We start from the raw sequence: 22,018 nt of genomic DNA, 5'->3' as shown, positions 1-22,018 counted from the left end.
AGACACACAACAAACAAATGTCAAAGGCAAGCCCATCTACGTCCATCCTCTGCCGGATCATGACTAGCGCCAGCCATACTGCCGATGTCCCTTCTGAGTGAGGTGAGAATTGGGTATCATAAAGAAGCCCTAATGACAAGACAGAAGCACAAGTGTTGCACTCACTTCTTTAATTAGGGTGATAACTGCAATACTTTTAGTTGTGTTGCATTTCGATTTATGCTTCAGCCAGGTCAAGATTCTAAATTTTATACTGGGAGAGAAATCAGGGAATGTTTGCCCAAGTGAGATACGCAGGTTAAACAAAAGGGGAGTAGTGAGTTAAGGCACTGTCTAATGAATGAATGATCCCTACCTATACATAAGTGCAATATTTGGGGCCTTTTGAATAACAATGTTTAGGATATGTTTTTAAATCAGGACGGGACTTGGCTCTAGCCGCTGTGGAGGGTCATTTGACCTCACATTTGGACCATGACAATGGCAAAGGCGGTAGATTGGCAGTCATTTACCACTCAAAATTCCACTGCACTTTTAAAAAAATTAAAAGAACTGACTCAGGCTTAGTGGCTCATTTCTCCTGTTAAAGAGTTGACAATTTCGCCCTCTTTAGAGCATTGATCTACCACCCACCCACGTGTTCTTCCAATGTTGTGGAATCACTCACTAAATCAGTAGCTCCATTTTACTTGCACTACTCAAACTTTGCAGTGCTTGGTGACTGTAATCTTCATGTTGATGACTCCAATTATAAAGAGGCAGAGAAAATAGTGGGTGCAACAGCATGGTTCAACCCACCCATAAACTAGGGCACGGCTGGATCTCATTTTCTCTAGCACCCTCACTGGTGATGGCAAACCCCCTTCAATGGTTTGTTATTTCTTAGTCCATTTCTCCCTGTCAACTCCCATTGAGCAATGTAAGACCAACAGGTTGATAAGCTCAACATGACCATGGCATCTTATCACGTACTTAATGTTAACTGAAATGTGCAAACAAATTCAGCCTATGTTAAGATATGGTGTGGATGAGGTGGTCTGCTCCTTTAATCTAGTTCTTGACAAAGGGTTAGAAAAACAGGCTCCTTTAACCCCTCCACTGCCACGCCAAGTTTGCATCCTTTTTTTACAACATCCTAGGGATTCTAGAGGTACCCAGAGTTTGTGGGTTCACCTGAAGGAGACCAAGAAATTAGCCAAAATACAGCAAAAAGTTCGTAGTTTTAAAAAGGAATGGGAAGAAAGGGCCGCAGAAGAAGGCTTGTGGTTTTTCCCTGAAAATGGCATCAACAAAGGGTTTGCAGTGCTAAAATCACCATCTTCCCAGCTTTCAGGAACAGGCAGAGTTTAATCAGAAAAACACATTTTTCAACACAATTTTGCCATTTTACTGGGACAAACCCCATTTTTACTATTTTTTGTGCTTTCAGCCTCCTTCCAGTTAGTGACAGAAATTGGTGTGAACCAATGTTGGATCCCAGGGAGCTAAACACTTCTGAAAAGTAGACAACATTTTGAATTCAGCAAAGGGTCATTTGTGTAGATCCTACAAGAGTTTCCTACAGAATAGAACAGCTGAAATAAAAAAAATATTGAACTTGAGGCAAAAAAACAGTCATTTGTCTCAACGTTTTACTCTGTAACTTTTTCCTGCAATGTCAGATTTTTTACAGCAATATACTGTTACGTCTGCTGAACTCTTCTGGTTGCAGGGATATATAGGCATTGTAGATTCATCAAGAACTCTAGGTACCCAGAGACAATAAACGAGCGGCACCTTGCAGTGGGTTTTCATTCTTACCGGGTATACAGCAATTCATTTGGCTAAATATAAAGACTGAAAAATAGGTATGAAGGAAACCTTTCTATTTCCAAAATGGGAACAAGATAAGGTGTTGAGAAGCAGTGGTTATTTGCACATCTCTGAAATCCAGGGTGCCCATACTAGCATGTGATTTACAGCGCATTTCTCACAGAGACGTCTTTTTTACACAGCGTCTTACATTTGGAAGGAAATAATGTAGAGAAAGGTAAGGGGCAACAACACTTGTTTTGCTATTCTGTTTTCGCCCAAGTCTCGCGATACAATGGTACCTCACTTGCATGGGTAAGACTAATACCTGTGACAGGAAACGCAACATGGACACATCACATTTTTACATTGAAATCTGACATGTTTTGTGCATAGTGCCTAGCTGTAGATTGAGGCCTCTAGCTCAGCCGGCACATAGGGAAACCTGCCAAACCTGTGCATTTCTGAAAACTAAACACCTAGGGGAATCCAGGATGGGGTGACTTGTGGGGCTATCACCAGGTTCTGCTACCCAGAATCCTTTGCAAACCACAACATTTGGCCAAAAAAACTAATTTTTCCTCACATTTTGGTGACAGAAAGTTCTGGAATCTGAGAGGAGCCACAAATGTCCTTCCACCCAGCATTCCCCCAAGTCTCCCGATACAAATGGTGCCTCGCTTGTGTGGGTAGGCCTAGGGACCGTGACAGAAAATGCCTCAAAACACAATGTGGACACATCACATTTTCCCATAGAAAACAGAGCTGTTTTATGGAAAGTGCCTAGCTGTGGATTTTGGCTTCTAGCTCAGCTGGCACCTAAGGAAACCTACCAAACCTGTGTATTTCTGAAAACTAGACACCTAGGGTAATCTAAGATGGGGTGACTTGTAGGGCTCTCCTCTGAGAGGAGTCACAAATTTCCTTCCACCCAGCATTCCTCCAAGTCTCCTGATAAAAATGGTACCTCACTTGTGTGGGTAGGCCTAGTGCCTGCGAAAGGAAATGCCCCAAAACAGTATCTGGACACATCAAAATGATCAAATACAAAACTACCGGTTTTTGGGGGGTGGGGCACCTGCGTTTTTGGTCCTGGGATCAGCAGCCATCTAGGGGAACCCACCAAACCCAGACATTTCTGAAAACTAGACACCCGAGGGAGTCCAGGGAGGTGTGACTTGCGTGGATCCCCCAGTGTTTTTTTACCCAGAATCCTCAGCAAACCTCAATTTTAGCTAAAACAAAATCTCAATTTTCCCACATTTCTTTGTGGGATCACCGCACCGGGACAAATGTCCTACCACCCAACGTTCCCCTCAGTCTCTGGTAAAAATGATATCTCTCTTGTTTAGGTGGGCCAAGTGCCTGTGACAGGGAAGAGCCAAAAACATATCAAAATTGAGGGGGAACTAAGCGGGTCCAAAACGGCAGTTTGAGAAAAAAAACATTTTTAGGCTGACAAGTGGGGTCGAATTTTTATAGGTATAGATGAGACAATGCTGGGTGGTCGAAATTTTGTAGATTCCTGCAGATTCCGAAGGTTCAATCTAAAAAATGTGGGAAAAACGTGTGATTTCCTCCAAAGCTGGAGGTTTGCAGGGAATTGTGGGTAAGAAAATGCTGCGGGTGCATGTGGACATACCCAGATGTTTAGTTTTCAGATGTGTCTAGGTCTTGTGGATTTTTCTACATGGCAGAGTCCCAAGGTCCAAAAAGTGCATCCCTCACCATTCAAAGTGGGACGATTTTGAGAGTTTGTCAAGCTTTCCTGGCCCAAATGTAAAACCAAAACCCCAAAAAATCAAATGTCTTCTTGTTTGCCCTGGGATAAGATGTGTGCTGGGGGAGCTGAAAAGACTGTTACCCCCTTCAGTTGGGGTGGGGGACATAACCATGCCCATACTGGTTGGTAGCCACGACCACACAATTTTCTTTTTTTTAATTCCCTGGCATCTAGTATGCTTTCTGCCCCCCCCCCCCCCCCCGGGGTGTGGCTCGGGGGTAAATGCCCAATCTGTCCACTGGTGGGCAAAACAACTTTGGCCCCATTTATTTGGGGTGGGGGTATATGGCCATACCCACACCCTCTTATTTTGAAAAAAAAAATCTTCCTTGTTCTCTGGTGGGCTTACTGCCCCCCTTGGGGGCAGATGTGCCTTCCAATAATAGGCTGATATGCCCCCCTGGGGGGGCAGATATGGCCAACAGTAATGTGCCCCCATGGGGAGCGACCCTTTCCCAAGGGGCCGCCCCCCAAATAAAACACACACATACACACACACCAATCCCTGGTGCCTAAGTGGTTTCTGACCCCCCTGGGGTCAGATCGGCCGAATAGAAATAGGCTGATCTGGAGTCAAAGTGGCAAAAATATATGTGCGATGTGGCTTGGTGCAGTGCCTCAAGATGTGGCTACTGATGGGAGGCGATCATGGTGATGAGGTGGATAGGCGATGTGCCTTCTGCTCTTTTCCATGTTCTGCTACTCCAGGAACGTTATTAGAGTGGAATGTACATTTTAGGAAAATTGATTAAGTGCATCAGTGCTAACAAATTTGGAAAGCCAAAATCCCTCGTACTGTGTGATGTCATGGAAACCCGAGCTTTCTTTCTGATTCTTTGATGTCACTCAGAACCCCTTGATGAAGAATGTTCCAGCTATTCATAGTCATCCATCTACAACTGTAGTCTATTTTCACAGATTGCAAACAATATTAGCATTCATTTGTATAGCAATATACATAGGGAGTGATCCAACACTATGAGGAATGAACGTGTCAACATAAGTAAAGTAACATATGCTGGCTTCCCTTTAAACACTCACAAAAGCCTCTTAAACTTACTTGGTTTATAATAATCCACGATTGAAATCATAGCCTCTCGGGAACTTGATACTTTGGCATCACGAAGCATTGGAACTCCCACACAAACTGGTGTCCCACTGATCTGTAATAACAAGAGAGCATCAATAGTAACAGTAACGTTGATTCTTTAAACATTGTTTTAAATCTTTTTATTTGTTTAAAAACAAAAAACAAAAAGAGAACATTACAACTTGCCGGCAGTACTATATCCTTGACATTATTGAGAGTGTGTGTAATATAACTGACATTCAGACAGGATTTCTGTAACTTTGCTTGCTACTGTCCATGGTGGTTGACTTGTTCCACACCCTGAAAGGGCTCCATCCTCAAATATCACTGTGCTTCTTTGAGAACAGGCTGGCCCCTTACACATTCTTTCTTTTGCCCTGGCGCAGCAGTTCATTCCTCTGAGCCACTCATCATTCGGGAGAGCTATGTCTGACCTCCAGTGTTTTACTATATCCCATTCTGCCACAAGCAGACCTAGTCCTACCAGAATTTGCATGCTCCTAAGTCGTCTTCAATCATCTATTATCCCTAGCAATGCAATATTGGGATTTCTCATCTTGGGTTGCCCTATCACCTTCCCCAGGATGTGATAGATCTGTGCTCAGTAACGTACAAACACAGGGCACCCACATACCATCTGCATGAACTTGCCCACCTAAGTATTGCATCGAAAACGGTTTGGGCTTGAATTTAGCAGTAGCATTGTTAACTACACAATCTTCAAATGCCTTTACAAAAGTGCATAAACAGAAGCAATCACCTTTGATAGAAGAAAATAATCAAGTGTTCCACGAAGGCTGTAAAATCTAGAAGATTGTGAGGCAAAGGTAAAAAAATACAATTGATACCAACCCAGTGATTTACTTTATTTTATGACGAGGGGACGAAGTAGTACAACGGAAGTAGTGAGGGGATATTTTTGTGAACTGACTGTGCTCCATATGAAATAATGAACAACTTTCTAATTGATCTGTCTTTGCAGATTATCTCAAAGGGAAACAAGTGCAAAAGTAAATATGTACTTTAAAAAGCTGCATAAATGTATTAAATGACGTGATAAAACATGATTCATTCAATATACCTCACACATAGGAAAATCAATCAATGGTGACACGAAGAGTGATTAGACAAACAATGCAAAGACAATGTCCCAAACTAAAAGTAATTTTATTGAGCCAGATACTCAAATGTATTCACATATCTAAATCGACATAACCCGAATTTGTACTTACGTGCATTCACCCACAGAGGAGATAATGAGCAGTGTATAATTTTCCACGTGACCAAATCTTCTCCCGCATTCTGGCTTGTTAACATCACAGCAAGATGACACTTTTCAAAGCGTACTAATTGAAAAGGCTATTAATTGAGAACTGCAGACTACCAAATGAAGGAGGAGGTGGTCCATGTAAAGTGGCTGGTCTCCTAAGAAAATGGGGTCCTTGGCATCGAGTTGGATACAGTGGCGGGGATGGCTCGGCTGCCGCAGGACAAAAAACTGGATATGCTACACAGGACGAGGCAGATGTTGGGGAAGGAAAAGGTCACGGTGCAGGAGATACAGGTTTTGTTGGGACATCTTAACTTTGCATGTAGAATAGTTCGGGCGGGGAGGACTTTTTGTAGGCGATTGGCGCTTGCTCTCTCGGGTACGCGTTTGCCACATCATCATGTGCGGCTCAAGATTTGGCATTCGGGAGGACCTTCGGATGTGGTTGATTTTTTTGGAGACCTTCAATGGAATCCCTTTGAGGGTCTGGCAGGAGTGGGAATGGGAGGTTCAAATCTATTCAGACGCGGCGGGAGCGACGAGATTCGGACTGTTTTGGCAGGGGAGATGGTGTGCGGAGTCGTGGCCAGAGGCGTGGAAGCGGGGAGGGAAGAGCATCGCCTTTTTGGAGTTTTTTCCGCTTGTCGTCGCAGTGTGCTTGTGGGGAAGGGAATTGCAGCATAAGAAGGTTTGTTTAGAGTGGACAATATGGTGGTTGTCCAGTTGGTAAACAGGCAGTCGGCACGTGATGCACAGGTCCTGTGTCTTCTCGGGGCTTTTGTGTTGCAGTGTTTGAAACTTGATATTGCGTTTCGGGCGAGACATGTTCCAGGTGTGGACAATGACATTGCCGATGCTTTGTCTCGTTCACAGTGGGACAGCTTCCATGGGTTGGTCACGGGCACAGCTTTGTACAGGACGGTGATGCCCGAGTCGCTTTGGACCATAGGCACGAGAGGATGCTTCAACTGGTAATCCAGTCTCTGGCCCCTTCTACTCGTCGGGCATATCTACAAGCGTGGGAGGAATTTAGATGGTCGGGGCACGCATGAGGTCGCGGAAGGAGGAGGTGATTGAGGACGTGGTACAATTCATATTGTCATTGATTGAGAAAGGTCAGTCGCGCGTTACTATCGCAGGCGGCGTTGGGGTTCATGGGTAAGTGCTTGTGGGGTTATCAACCGACTGCGGGGGGAATTGGGCCAGCGGATACTGGAGGGTTGGGCACGAGAAAAAGGAACGGTAAGCAAGAAAAGGAGCCCCCTGTCGTTGGCCCTTTTGAAGGAGGTGGTTCGGTCACTGCCTGGAATATGCTATTCTAACGGGGAGGCATTGCTCTTTACGACTCTCATGTCTTGGATGTTTTTTGGTGGATTTAGGGCATGGGTACTCACAAACTTTTTCTCGGGGGCCAAAATTGCAGCATGGTTTGCGGCCGAGGGCCGCACTGAAGTTACAGCGGGGGGCGGGGCTTAGAGGGGCGGGGCTTAGAGGGGCTATATTTAGCAATTAGTGATATCTGGCGCGGATAGACTGCTTGCTCCTGTCACCCTGATGGACACAAATGCCATGGAATCTAATATTGTTGAAGTCTTTTTCACTTCAGTATTTGGTCTAACTTCTAAAGACAGCCGAAGGAAAGAGAGACTAAATGGAGCCAATGAAATCCAGTCAAACTTTGATGAACATAATCTTTTAATTTCTTAAGGTGTCAATTAGATCTACAAGGTAAACTTACTAAATATGTTAACAACATCTTAGTACTGCACTGGCAGATGTAATGTGGTGCCAGGAGTGCTACCGTGCCTCCCTGCCCGGTTCACTTTGTTGTTCCTGAGGCATCCCTTGCCTGTCAAGCCGTAAATTCGAGATAACAGCATGCATTTTATATCTGGAATGCAAATTAAATGTTTGCATATCACGTGCAAAAGGCAATGCAATTCACTGCTGACCTCGCTTTCCAGCGCCATAATTTCAAGAGCTTATTGCAGAGAACGTTGAAAGTACACAAGACCTGATTCTGCCAACTGGTTAAGGCAGCAGCAGACAGCAAATCACCGTTTCTGTTAGAGTTTGACCACTGTTCCCCTTACTGAGTCCACTACTTTGGTTCCTAGCATCGGCCACAAGTGCCTGCAGCTGCTCTTTCTGGGAAGAAGGCAGAGGTGAACTGTTTACAGGTTTTTCAAAGTAACATATCGAGTCAACTGCTATTTTTGGCTTTTTAGATTAAACTAAGGCATTTTGGGGACAACTGTTCCTGTTAAATATATATTTTTTTTCATTCCAAGTATTTCATTTTTACTGAGAGTACCAATGGTGCTTATTAAACTGCGGAGGGCCTATGGAGTGTTGAGTAGGAAGTCTGCCTGGTCCCTATTGACAGCCAGCAAAATGGACCCCTAGGGATCCAGTGTGAGATTGGAACACATAAATAGTAGGGCTTTCACACCAGTGTCTCTGGTGTTGCTGCACCTGCTACACTAATCATAGCTGAACCCCAGCCTATGCGAATGTGTGTAAGAGTCAGACCAAGTTTTAGGGATATCTTGGGGACCAGCACAACATGCAGTGAAAGGCCTAAACTCGGCCTCAACTCAGCCAAGCGTAGAGCTGCCAGGCACCACACATGGACTAGACCAGTCCTGGGTGAGGGCAGGAGATGGTGAGGACTTTGTTGGTGGGTGCTGAAAAAGATTTGTGAACTGAGATGCAGCTCGTGGTCCACAAGCAAATCCTAGATGCATGAGTGTCCCTTTGTCACAACCTTGGACGTGCAATACTGTTCTTGTATAAGCTTTTTAATGTTATTTATTTTATGTTATTGGGTTATTTAACACAACATGACCTTGGTACAGCATATTTTCGCCTGCTACCTAAACTAAAAACTGCTCACCCTTATAAATACTAATACAGACATCGCTGTGGATCAGAGAGACCACCCAGCTTGGGCACCTGTTTCTAGAGGTTGAATTTATATTGTTCGAACAGTATACATCGAATGCTACCACTACCTCCTAGATATTTTAATTACTTTAGCTGATTATGTTTAATTAAATTAGCTGCTAAGCCTTCATTCCTGATGTTTCCTCAAGAACCACCCGAATATAGCTTTTGGCACAGCTACTATCATCCAATAACTGAAAATGGGTATCTAAACTGTATAGTCTATTTATTACAGCCACAAGACTCTCCTTTTCACCAGCAAACAGTTTCTTGAGAGAAGCATTCGGATTTGGTAATCGAGGGCATGGTTTAGAGTAAGTGTGAAGACGTGAAAAAATAAATGCTCAGACGTCTTCCGCGCTGACGCCGGGCAGAAAATGGAAGCTGAAGATTCATCCACCACTCACTCGCGGGCCGCCAAGGTAGGTCCGTGGGGCCGCTGGCAGCCCGCGGGCCGTACTGTGAGTAACGTCGATTTAGTCTCAGAGTTGTTGGGTACTACAAGGAAGGTGGGCATCTGCTGGGAGGATGTGCGGCTGGGGCCGAATGGTTTATTGGTCCGCGTAGGCAGCTCTAAAACTGATCAGAGAGCAGCGGGCGTAGTAGTCTGGTTGAAGAAGTATCCGGTGGCTGGCATTTGCCCTCTCGCCCTGGGGCTGCGTTTGCGTCGGCAGTCTGAACTGGGGGCAGAGTTGGTTTTCCAGCATAGGGATGGCAGTAAGGTAACAGCTGCGCAACTGTTGGCGGTGCTACGGAAAGGGCTGTCTGTAGTAGGCGAGGACCCTAACCTTTTTGGAACTCACTCCTTTCGCATTGGCGTAGCGACGGAAGCAGGGTTGCAGGGTTGGTCGAGGGAGGCCATTATGTCCTTGGGCAGGTGGAGTTCTGATTGCTTCAAGAGGTACGTTCGAGGGCGAGGAAGCGTAGCGGTGTGCGCGCTCTAACTGTCAATTTTCTTTTCCAGGTGTAGTGGCGGGCCCGGAAGATGATTTCGTCCGCATATAGATAGTTGGTCATTCTTTCGTGAAGTGGGCGCATCGCCAAGCTCAGCGAACTGCATTGGGGGGGAATTTGGGGTTTGATTTACATTGTTTTCAAGTTCGATGGTTTGGTAAGGGTGGTATGCAGTGGGAGGAAGTGATTGCACGGTTGTCGGTGATAAAGGGGGTGGGGCCTTGCCTAGATGTTCTGTGTTTGCACGTGGGGGAGAATGATATGGTCAAGAAGACAGGTTTGGACGTTTTGAAGTCAATGAAGAGGGATTTGGTGTCTATTAAGTCCCAGTGGAGGGGTTGCCATATCGTTGTGACGGGTTTTGTTCCGCGGCGGGTTTGGAGGGGGGCAAGGAAACCAGGGGCAGTGGAAAGGGCAAGAAGGAAGTTGAATAAGGAGCTGCGGCTTTTCTTCTTGGATAACGGCATTTCGTTTTTGGAGCATAGAGACATACATTTTGAGGATGTGGAATTCTTTATGGATGATGGGGTTCACCTGTCATTCGTGGGAATGGAGCTCTACTTATTAGAGTTGAAGGACTTCCTGAAGGCGTTGTTTCGTGTTAAGTAAGTAGATAGGTGGGGGACCCCCAGGCGTAGCGGGGGGGGAAGAAAAGCCTAGTCGGCTTTTCTGGTGGCGGGATGGTAACGAACGGCCAGGATTCAGAGGTAGATACACAATACTCGAGAGGGGTGGCAAGAGAATTTAACATGGAGGGGGGAGGTGGGGGGAGGGGAGGGGGGAGGACGGTGCTTAGGTAAAATTGATGTTTAGTGAGGCTTTAGTTTTGTAAGGCAAAGGCCGAGGGGGATTATTTGTAAGTGCACCTGTTCCAATAAAGCGGCCTTTTACACACAGACACGGAGTCTGGTTTTTCTGTGCCTTCTTCCCCAATGGGGTCCCGGGGGGGACCAGCCGAAGAATGAGGTCTACCCCCCGTGGTCTTTGGGGGGGTGGTACAGCCCGGGCTACGTGGGCTGTGTGTTGGGCTCCTTTTGGGCTTCTTGGGCGGGGGGTTTAAAAAGGGGGCTCCATTTTATGACCGGCCACCATTTTGTCCTAGGTGACACGGTGGCCAGTCCAGTGGTCAGAGCGGGTAATTTTTCCCTCCCACCCCTCCCTCGTTGTCTTTCGGTCTTTTCAGGGGTTTTTATTCGTGGGGTCTCTTTGGTTTGTGTTGCTGTTGTTGTGGGGGGCGCTGGATTGGAGCAGGTGTGCATCTCGGGGGTTTTTTGTATTGGGGTTGTCGCTGGGAACAGGGGCTCTGGCGGTGATTACAGTTTGCAGCCAACTAAACGCGTGCGGATGGGCAGAAGTGAGGGGCAAGTTGGGATAGTAAAGGGGGGATACAGCAGCAGGTCGCGACGGGCAGGAGGGAGGATTGACAGGCTCGGGATGGTAACGAACGGCCAGGATTCAGAGGTAGATACACAATACACGAGAGGGGTGGCAGGAGAATTTGACAGGGAGGGGGGAGGTGGGGTAGGGGAGGGGGAGGACGGTGCTTAGGTAAAATTGATGTCTAGTGAGGCTTTAGTTTTGTAAGGCAAAGGCCGAGGGGGATTATTTGTAAGTGCACCTGTTCCAATAAAGCAGCCTTTTACACACAGACACAGAGTCTGTTTTTTCTGTGCCTTCCTCCCCAACATGGAGCTGTGAAATCTCTGCCGGATATCCCTTCAACATAAGGACCTTGAAAAACGCTCCACTGAATTATTTCAACCTGTTTGTTAATAGGCGACTTTCACACTTTTAGAGACGTCTGGCCTAGACACATTTTCTCCAGAAACTAACACGTATATTTTCAAACTACAGGATAAACAGTGTTTGCGCCATTGCATGGTAAAACTGTCAGAGATATCTTTAAAGCCGTCATTGCAAGCATATGTTGGAACATCAGTAGATAATGCGTGTTTGATTAATTAGGTAAAATTGTAAATAATGTAAGCCAGGGCTGATCTTTATAGCACCTGATGGTTCAGATTTTTGTAAATACTTTGACCTCTTCTTTGATTAGGGAGATCAACCCTAATCAAAGATTAGCTTCCCATTAAATTTGATCATATCTAGTGTACCTCTTAAATTGTTGGTGAGGTTGAGTTTGTCCCCACAGTCCTTGGATATCCTCAATACACACAATTCCATTCCCCCTTCCATCCGTGAACAGTGCTGATGGTATTCCATTGTGGCCTGAGGATCTTTATAGTGCATTTGATGCAGAGTGCATTATTTTGTATGATTTCTCTAATACTTCCATTTAAACACTTACAAATAATTTTAGTGGTAAATTTCACAGGAACCACCTAGACTCTTGCTTTCACTCTTCCTTTGCCGTGTACAATTTATAAAAAAAGTATCCCAGAATAATTGATCAATTGCATTCACTAAATAAACCAGCTCTCAGAAGGGAGTTTTATTTGTGGTTATGCACCTCAACCCTTCATCTTACTCAAATGAACCAGACTTCTACCTGCCTTACCCAGAAATGTATGCAAACTCCTATAAGCACCGAAATTCGCAATTTACTGATTCAGTATCCTGTAACCAGAGGGTCCGATTTAATTTCCATCTTACTCCACAATTCTTCTCTAGGTTGCGCTTAGGTTTATTGAACAAGGTATTCTTAAGATGTTTTAGAATGTTTTACAAACCACAAGCCATGATTTCCAATTCCAATGCCATTTTAATTTTTAAACAAATTCTGATGGGATGCTAACTCTCATAGAAAGTGTAATAAACAGAATAGCATCTGCAACTGTGTTTAAAACTAGAGTTATTTGGTTGAGGATTTTAGATCAGAAATGTTCCAATGGGGCACAAGCAGAGCTCCGACCAGAAGACAGGGTACACCCTGTCTGCCTGGAATATACAGTAGTAGGCAGGTAGACAATGCCATGAGTGTGTATGTGTGAGAGACACAGCTTTGGTGCATGTCATCATGGGCATGTGCAGAAGGAAAAGCTCCTCCTCAGCCAGTGCCCAGGAAACCGGTAGCCATTTACTGGGACCCCTGCTGCAGTGATTCCTGTAGCTCCCCAGGCAGATTGTTGTATAGAGGCAGACTGGGGACAGATATGCAAGGGGGCAGAATGGGCCACTCCAGTGGCATGCCAAGTGCTGTAGACAAAAGGTGTTCCAAGATCCTAGGAAAGAGAGAGCAGGAGGGCCAGAAATGCTGCCATGATAAAATGAGACAGAAATTTGTACAGAACCGACAAGTGGAGGTTGGGCGGGGTGGTGGGGGCGACCAGGAATTTAAACAAACAGAGCAGGAAAACGTCCAACTGGCCCAGAAGAGGTGCATGGGAAAATGCTGCCTAAAAAGAATTTGAAAGAAGAAGACACATCGTAGGAGGAAAAAAGAAGGTCAGGTTAAGTTAGAAGGACAGCAGGCACATCACACAACTAGTGGTATTGCCTGGAGTCAATGATACCAGCGTGGAGAGGAAGGATGACCAGAGTGCAGTAGCCTGATGTGCAGAAGAGAGGCTGGAGAAAGAAAGGGCACCACACCTGAACAAAAACACTGAATCAAAGTGTAAGAAGGTGAGGGGCTTACAGTAGAGCAAGTGGCCATGTAAACTGAAGGAGGGCTAGAGGAAGCAAGGATAAAAATAGTGTTAGAAGCATAACGGACAGGCCAAGGCTTGGGCAGGTCACTTGGCATCAGCATCATCTCCTACGCCGACGATACACAACTTATCCTCTCCCTCACTAATGACCCAGTAAACACCAATACCAACTTCTCCAATGCCATGACCAATGTATCCAACTGGATGAGAGGCAACCACCTCAAGCTAAACTCTGACAAAACTGAAGTACTCATCTTCGGGAGCAACACCTCCGCCTAGGACAAAATCTGGTGGCCAACCCAACTCGGTCCCAGCCCTACCCCTACCGACCACGCACACAACCTAGGGACTGTCCTCAACAGTCAACCTACCATGAAACACCAGGTCAACACCGTGGCCTCCTCCTTCTTCTACACCCTCTGCATGCTCCACAGAATCTTCAAATGGATCACCACCAAAACCAGGAAAACCGTCACTCAAGCACTCATCACCAGCCACTTCGACCAGGGCAATTCCCTCTATGTCGGCATCTCAACCCAGCTACTCAGAAGACTGCAGACCATTCAGAACACAGCAGCCTGACTCGCGCTGGACCTCCCCAGACACACTCACACCACCTCTCACCTCAGGAGCCTCCACTGGATTCCCATCAAGAAGAGATGCCAATTCAAGACCCTCACCCTCACCAACAAGGCCCTCCACGACCTCGGACCCCCTTACATTAACCAACATCTTAAGTTCCATCAGCTCTCCAGACACCTCTGCTCCGCCTCTCTCGCCCTTGCCCACACCCCCTGCATAAGTAGTAGCAGCTGTGGCAGCCACGCTTTCTCATACATCACTGCAAGAGCCTGCAACAACCTGCCACCCCACCTCTGGACCTCTACCTCACCGACGGACTTCAGGGAGAAGCTTAATACCTGGCTCTTCAACTAGGCACAGCACCCAGAATCCCTGTGGAGTGATAGCATGTGCTATACAAATGCATATTTATTGATTGATTGATTGATTGACTTACAGCCCAATGCAACAAAGAAGGCCAAGTGACAGCTGTCTGTATATGTGCTGGAGAATGAAGATCATGTATTTGAATACAATCTACCTCACTGACGGACTTCAAGGAAAATAAGACCTGGCTCTTCAACTAGGCACAGTACCCAGAATCCCAGTGGAGTGATAACATGCGCTATACAAATGCATATTTATTGACTGATTGATTGATTGACTGACAGCCTAATGCAACATAGAAGGCCAAGTGACAGGTGTCCGTATCTGTGCTGGAGAATGAACATCATGTATTTGAATCAAAGGATGAGCCATCTGAAGGGGAGACTGAAGGATATGGGAAAGCATGATGTGGCTTGGCACTAATGTGGACATCTAAATTGAATAATTGAGGAAGCAGGTGGTAATATGAGTAGACCAGTCAGTGGGATAAGGATACAATGCCTCTACTGTTGATGTGTCTAGGATGAAGATTGGACAGAAATAACTTTTTTGGGGGGGTGGGACACTGAATAGAATAGGCAGTCAAATGATCTGACAATTTAGGGAAATCCCCTCCATAGAAATAAGGTATCAGAGAGTCTGAAGGGAATGAAATGATCTGGGAGTGAGCAAGTACGCTCAAATACTATTAGATTTGAACTAGGAACCATCTTCTGAAATGCAGTTTAGCACCATAAATGGGCAAGTATTTGTAAGAAGTCAACAGGTAAGTCAACAGGGAGCATGCATTTATAAGAAGTCACCAGGTAAGAGAACGATAGTCAGTTCCATGTCATAAAGACAGAATGCAAATATTAATATGAGGGCAGAAAAAAGGTTGAGGGTGTATTATAAAGTAGTAGTCTCCACATTTGGAGAGTTTCCATTTAATAGTCTATTCCTTTGTCGTCTGTAGGTGTCCAAAACTAGCATCAGGAATCTGATTCGATATGTGCTCTGTGAGGGTAATACTATAATAGCATAACAGCATAGCATGGATATAAAGAGAGTCCAAAAAGCACAAAGCAGCAGAGCAAGGACATAAGGTGTGCCCAAAAAGTACCAAACAGAATAACAAGGAAATAAGGGGTGTCTAGAAACAAGTGAATGCCAACATGTGTATCTGTGTGGTTTATATTTCAGTGGGTGTTATCACAGTAAACATACATACTTATGCTATAGAGGTAAGTCTGTATACTTCGAGAGAATCTTTTTGATAAATGGTAATAGTTAGCCTACACCGGAGAAGACTGTTAGGGGCAAAGAGATTTTCAGGTCATATCACTTGTACTATAGTCTCCCTTTAAAGTCAATTTGGAGTTATCTTTAGCCTTCACCAAGGTCTCTATAATCTGGTTCAGGTCGGTTCTGTCAGGAAGTCTTTGATTCCTCTCAATCTGTTTGTTGTGAATGCGGGGAGTTAATTTCTGTTGGTGGCATCCATCTTTTCCAACATCAGATTTATGAGGGTTTGGGACCAGTTTAAATCTCCAATGATTTGTTATCTAGTAAGTCCTCAACACCCTCCCTCAGGTTCTGTATATTCTGTGGTTTTCCCATCTACTGGAATAAGCAACAAAACAAGTCCCACTGCCTCAATTTGGGATGTACTGCTAGTAAGGTTTTCCCTTTAATAATGGTTTATGAGGAGTAGTATGCCAAAATGCTTATTTATAAGCCTTCAAGTAGGAACAGTCTATACATTTTCCAACTGTCTGAGGTGCTGCACAAGTGTGTTGATTTCTTAGGAGACTGGCAACAATGGGACGGGCTTAGTTCCTTAGCAAACAATTGTGTGATCTGATGTGGGGCGTCCTATTAAAATTAGTTTTATTTATTGATTTGGTTTCTTGAGTGTACTACCACCTGACGGTCTCATTGCAGTAATGTCCTACCGAAAAGTGGCACAGGATTTAACTATTTGTGTGATGAGCTGCATTTGTAGTGCTTTCCAACAGGAAAGTTAAGCTATGAGTTAGAGATAATGAGACAAAGCATTCCAGGTAAGCAAGGCTTGACCTGGAATAACTCGACCCCCCAAGATTTATTTTAGGAAATTGAGGAGAAGTGTGAAACAAAACAGAGAAGGCAGAATGAAGGCTTCTAGTAGTGATGTATCTGTTTAGTGTGTTGGCAATGAAAAACTGAGTTTTACCATATAGGGATAGGTGCAAAATCCACAGAACGTTGAAGAAAACTTATTGCTGTATGGAGAGTCAATTGTGGGTGTTCAGGGTGGGCTTAGCATGTACAAACCTAGGTGCACCTACTACCATCCACAAATATTAATTCTGGATAAGTGTGGCAGCAAGGACTCCCTTTAAGCCCAGGTAAGACTGCTGCAATAGGAGGGTGTGGCTAGGACGCCACTTAAGATGGCTGCCTAGTCTCTGAGCTCTGTGCCATGCCGGATTTATTGATACGTGCACACGTGTTACTGACAATGAAATATCAACTATAGGGTACTTCTTCATGACCAGAACATCTCCTGGCCAGAAAATGTCTACTTTTACTGCATTTTTAACTTAATTTGGCCCCATTTCAAGCATATGATTTTATTCTGTGTAACCTGGCCGCCATTTTAAATATTGCCTTATGACTGTTTTCTTCTACCTCAGCACTGGAACCGAGCCTGAGGTACAAGCAATTGTCTGGTTTATAGCCTGCTTTCCAGCTTAAATGGGCATTATGGAAATGTCTTCTATTTCAACATTGTCCTTTTCCTCCTGCACGGTTTTATTATTTGGATTTTTTATCTTCTAATTTCGCTTTTGAGTATCCTTCACTTCAAGGTTTTCATGTGTGAAGAGACATGGGGCCTCCTTACTTGTTCTACATAGCTCCTTTTATATTTTTCTATTTTGTATGAAGTTAATTATGGGCAGAATTAAAATATCTTTATTTTCAACTAGGGGTTATGCTGGTGCCATTTCTCATTCTTGCCAGTCTTCAAGTTTGCCCTCTATGGAAAACCCAGGTACTTCTCTATATATGGTCCAGCCTACCAGTACTTCATGTTCAATAACCTCTGCACCTACACCATTAGAACAACAATTGCCCTTTTCTGCAAATAAAATAATTAAACATGATCCTCCTTCTCCATCTAAGTCAGTGTCTCTTGTTTCTTTGGATACTGTGTTAGAGGAAATTTGAGCTTTGCCACCATTCAGTGAAGAAACAAATAGCCGCATCTAAACCCTAGATGATAGATGGTCAAATATGGATGCTAAAATGTCTTCAGTTGAGAAACATGTCAATGATTTACAAGATGTATCACACAAACTGACATTTTTGGAAAATGTGTTGTACTCTTAAGGAAACAAGCAGAAGATTTGGAATATAGGAATAGGTGTAATAACCTATGCTTATATGGTCTTCCAAAAGGAATTGAAGGTGACAATCCTGTGTCCTTCTTTTACTTCATTTCTGCAAAAGCTTCTTGACCTACCTTCAATGGTTTCTCTCAATATTCAATGAGCTCACAGACTAGGTCCTCGCCTGTTTTCATCAAATGCTTCAGTCAAACCTTGGGGCATCATCATCTTATTCTTGGAATTTACAGATTTGATGAAAGTCCTGAGGGCTGCTAAATCTAACAAACAACTTTTGTGGTCTTGTGCAAAACTATTCCTGTCACAGGATGTTTCAAAGGCTATGGCTAAATGCAGGAAAGCATTCCTTGATTGTCGCTCAGCACTACAAGCTTTAGGTGCATGTTTTGGTTTGTTCCATCCTTGCACTTTCAAAGTCACTTCCCAGAATTCCACTACCACTTTCAAGGATACAGCTGATCTTAGAGAATATATCAACGCAATTTGGCGACCTCGATGGATACCGCTGTTCTCTCTTCTTCACGTTGACTTCCTAGAATGACTGATTGTGTTACAAATACTATTACCATTGGTTCAAGTTATTCTATTTTCTACTTTTAAATTCTTCATGTCACTGTATGTGGTTGCTTTTGTCTACTTTAAAGTGTGGTGCGTCATCCCTTGTTAATTGTGCTATCTTCATCCTTTGTTTCACCACCCAATATTTCCTTCTCATTTCTTCATAAGGTACGTATCTCAGTTGTCAGCTTTTGACATGTACGGTCTTCTTTGGTTATACTTGGTATTTTTCTTTTTTTCTTTCCTTTCACTGGCCTTATTCTTCTTCCCTATTTTGCTTACTATGATTTTCCTTTTTTCTCCTCTATCTCTACCTTTTATCAATTCAATTATGTTTGTCGTGTAGCATTGTACTTATTAGCTGATTAAAACACTTAGAGTGGATATCTTAGACCTTGAAATGTTTTGTTAATCCCATAAAAAGGCAGAACATTTTATCCAATTTATCTTCCTAGACTCTGGATCTTGTTCTACAAGAAACTAATCTTACCAATACAGAGGCAGTAAACACCAACGTAATTGGGTGGGTTAAGTGTTTGTCTCTCCTACAGGTAATAGGAAGAATGGGTCATTATTTTATTCCATAAAAAGCTAAAATATTCTGTTATTACTTAAGAAACAAACAAAGACAATGGTTGGTTGTTAAATTGTTGATTAATAATGTCACATTAGCTGTGTTTAACGATTATGGTCCAACCTTGCAGGCCTATTCATTTTGGCCTACAACAGCTCAGAAATGCCCTCAATATAAAGATGACTTTTTCCTTTAAGGAAGAGATTGCAATCAGACTGTACCCCCTTTATTGACCCGCAATCTCAATTTCGTTTTGTCCCTCATACAACTCATAAGCAATTTTAATCTGCTATAACCCAGTAGTGATATGTGGTTGTATATACCTTTATCGTATTGCTGCCGTTCAATTCCAGAGTATAGCCACCCCAACATCAGCCATCCATTATAAAGATTTCAAAAAAATAATCTGTGATGTTATCTTAACACTTTCTAATAACAGTGAGCAGCCATCCCCGCCCATGGGCCTCCTGATCTAATGCTCTGTTTAAAAAGGGAAAAGTAAATTACAGAAAGTAGAACCGCAGTGGGTGTGTCTTCATTACAGCATATGTGCCTACTTGAACTAAAATCAAGATTCGTCATTCTTGATCTCTAATTTAGTGACAAGTGCCTCCCAGACGTCATACCCCATGTGACTATGTCCTTTATCCTGTAATGTACATAACACTCAAGCATCCGTTTGCGCCCAACGTAGCGTCACGGCCCACCACGTCTTAATCTCTGGTACCCTGGGAGCTTCCCAATTCATAGCAATCAGTCTTGTGTACATTATGAGGGCTAAGTCTGCAAATCTGTGAATATATATGTGTTGTTTGTTTCTAGTTCTGATACCTAATAGGCAAGATCCTGGTTCTGGCAAGAACAGGTGTTCCGTAATATCAGATATATCTGCTACCAACTCCCGCCAGGCTTCCCCCAGGGGTCCACACTCCCATACCATATGATAAAAGTGAGCCGTTACAGAGCCACAGCGGGGACATGGCGATTAGTGGCAGGAAACATGCGCCTTAAATGGGACGGCAAAAGGTATGTCTGATGTATGAAATTAAATTGAGCATAGCGAAACCTGGGGTTCCACGATACTCGCTGGACCTGGGTAAGAGCCAAAGACCATTCCTCTGGGGACAAAGGGATCAGAATAACTGGATTCCACAGCCCTCTTGCGTTCTCCAGCCCATTGCCAGGAACTCTATTCAAGGCTTTGTAGAGGTTTGTAATCACTTTTGTGTGGTCATTATCTGATAACATGGAATGTAGTGCGGGAGAGACATCCGGTTCCTGGTCACCTTTCTCCCATGCTTTCCTTATTAAATGGCATATGGAGTAATATGACATATATTGTCCCGACCCCACTGAGGTCTTTTATGGCCTCAAATGACATCAAAGCACCGTCTTCAAAGCAATCACTCACTGTTAATATTCCTGCCTCCACCCATTTGGCAACAGAGTAAGTTCTAATCAAACCTGTGCTCCCCGGTATCTACCCCAATGGGATGAGGGGTGAATATGGGGAACCCGTCTTCCCCTTTTTGTACATATCGTTTCCAGCAGGCATGAGCGGCTGTCATTAAGGGATTACCGGTGTCGCACTTCACCACAATTTTCGACAGCCATGCATATACTGATACTCCTTGTAATTGTGCTCTGACTCACAAAGCCTATGCCGATTCAGGTCTATGTATCCAAATCAGTACCCACTGCAATTGTGCTGCAGCAAAATAATGCTCGAAATTAGGGGCACCCAACCCCCCCTCGCTTAATGGACGTTGGAGGGTGACAAGTGCCACTCGCGCTCTACCATTCCCCCATATGAGTCCTAAAAGTAGTTTATTCAATTAGCAGAAAAAGCTCTTGGGCACCACAATGGGTAATGCTGCAAAATAATAAAGAAGTCGCCGGAGTACTAGCATGTTCGCTACAGCCACCCGGCCCAGCGGCAACAAGGGGAGCGAGCACCAAAAACGCAGAGAACCCTTTATAGAGCCCAATGTTTGACCTAAATTGCCATCCTTCAGATCTTCGGATTTATGATATATATAGACTCCCAGGTATTTAAATGTGTCAAAGCACCACTTCAGCTGTCCTACCGGAACATTCTCCCTCAATCTCATGGGCAGGACAGTCAGAGGAAACAAGCAAGATTTGTCCCAATTGGCCCTCAATCCTGATATCACGCCATAGTTATCTAGCAGGGACATCACCGAAGGCAACACCCCGCTACCCCTTTCCAGGTAGACAAATGCATCATCCTCATAAAGCGAAATAATATGATATGATACCATTCTGTATACCCCCCATTTCCTCTCTAGTGCATGTAATCTCATCGCCAGCGGCTCCATTGCGATTGCAAACAACAAAGGGGACAGGGGACAACCCTGTCTAGTTCCCCTACCAATGGGGAAGCTATCTGATATAACACCTCCCATTTTCACTGTAGCCGAGGGTTCGGCATATAAGGTCTGTACCCAGCGTATAAAGCTTGGGCCAAACCCCATGTCATGCATAGTAACAAACAAAAAATCCTGTCCCAGAGTGTCAAATGCTTTTTTGATGTCTAGCGACATTGCTACAGTATCATGTGCCTCAGCCGGAGTGTCTCCAATAATACTAAGCAATCTGCGTACATTCAGGAACGTGTTACGTCTTGGTATAAAGCCATTCTGGTCTTCGTGAATTAATGTATGTAATATGGGGGCTAATCTATTTGCCAGCACTTTACCTAAAATTTTGCAGTCTAAATTAAGTAAAGAAAGCGGCCTGTACGAACTCTTCTTCTTTGGAAGGACCACTATCAACGCCTCTCTCTGCGACGGTGGAAGCAACATACGAGTCCATGCTTCTTCAAACACTGCCAACAAGTGGCTTTTCAGAGGCTGTGCATAAGTGGTATAGTACTCTATTGGCAAGCCATCCATCCCCGATGTCTTTATTCCGGGATATTTGATCCTTGGCAGTCTCCAATTCCTCCATTGTAAGGGGTGCCTCCAGTGCAATCCTATCCGATGTTGACAACCGTGCCAGAGAAGCCCCACTAAGAAAGGTCTTAAATTGCTGAGGGACACATGTTGTCTGCCCGCAGTACAACCCTGAATAGTAGTCTTTAAACACTTTGTTGATTGCTT

The 22,018-nt window shown here is 44.3% G+C and overlaps 1 protein-coding gene across 1 annotated transcript in view; it reads right to left on the bottom strand.

The window, feature by feature from the left end:
- The window catches only part of LOC138296504 (CD109 antigen-like), a 363,929-nt gene that overhangs the window by 3,030 nt on the left and 338,881 nt on the right, over positions 1–22,018 (bottom strand). Inside the window, exon 32 of the mRNA XM_069235675.1 lies at positions 4,635–4,737. Coding sequence (XP_069091776.1) covers positions 4,635–4,737 — 103 coding nt within the window. The remainder of the gene's footprint in view (positions 1–4,634; positions 4,738–22,018) is intronic.

This window comes from Pleurodeles waltl, chromosome 5 (assembly GCF_031143425.1).
Source record: "Pleurodeles waltl isolate 20211129_DDA chromosome 5, aPleWal1.hap1.20221129, whole genome shotgun sequence".
In the NCBI taxonomy this organism is placed as follows: domain Eukaryota; kingdom Metazoa; phylum Chordata; class Amphibia; order Caudata; family Salamandridae; genus Pleurodeles; species Pleurodeles waltl.
The sequence above is the reverse complement of the archived record's forward strand: the minus strand, read 5'-3'. Positions and strand labels throughout refer to the sequence as shown.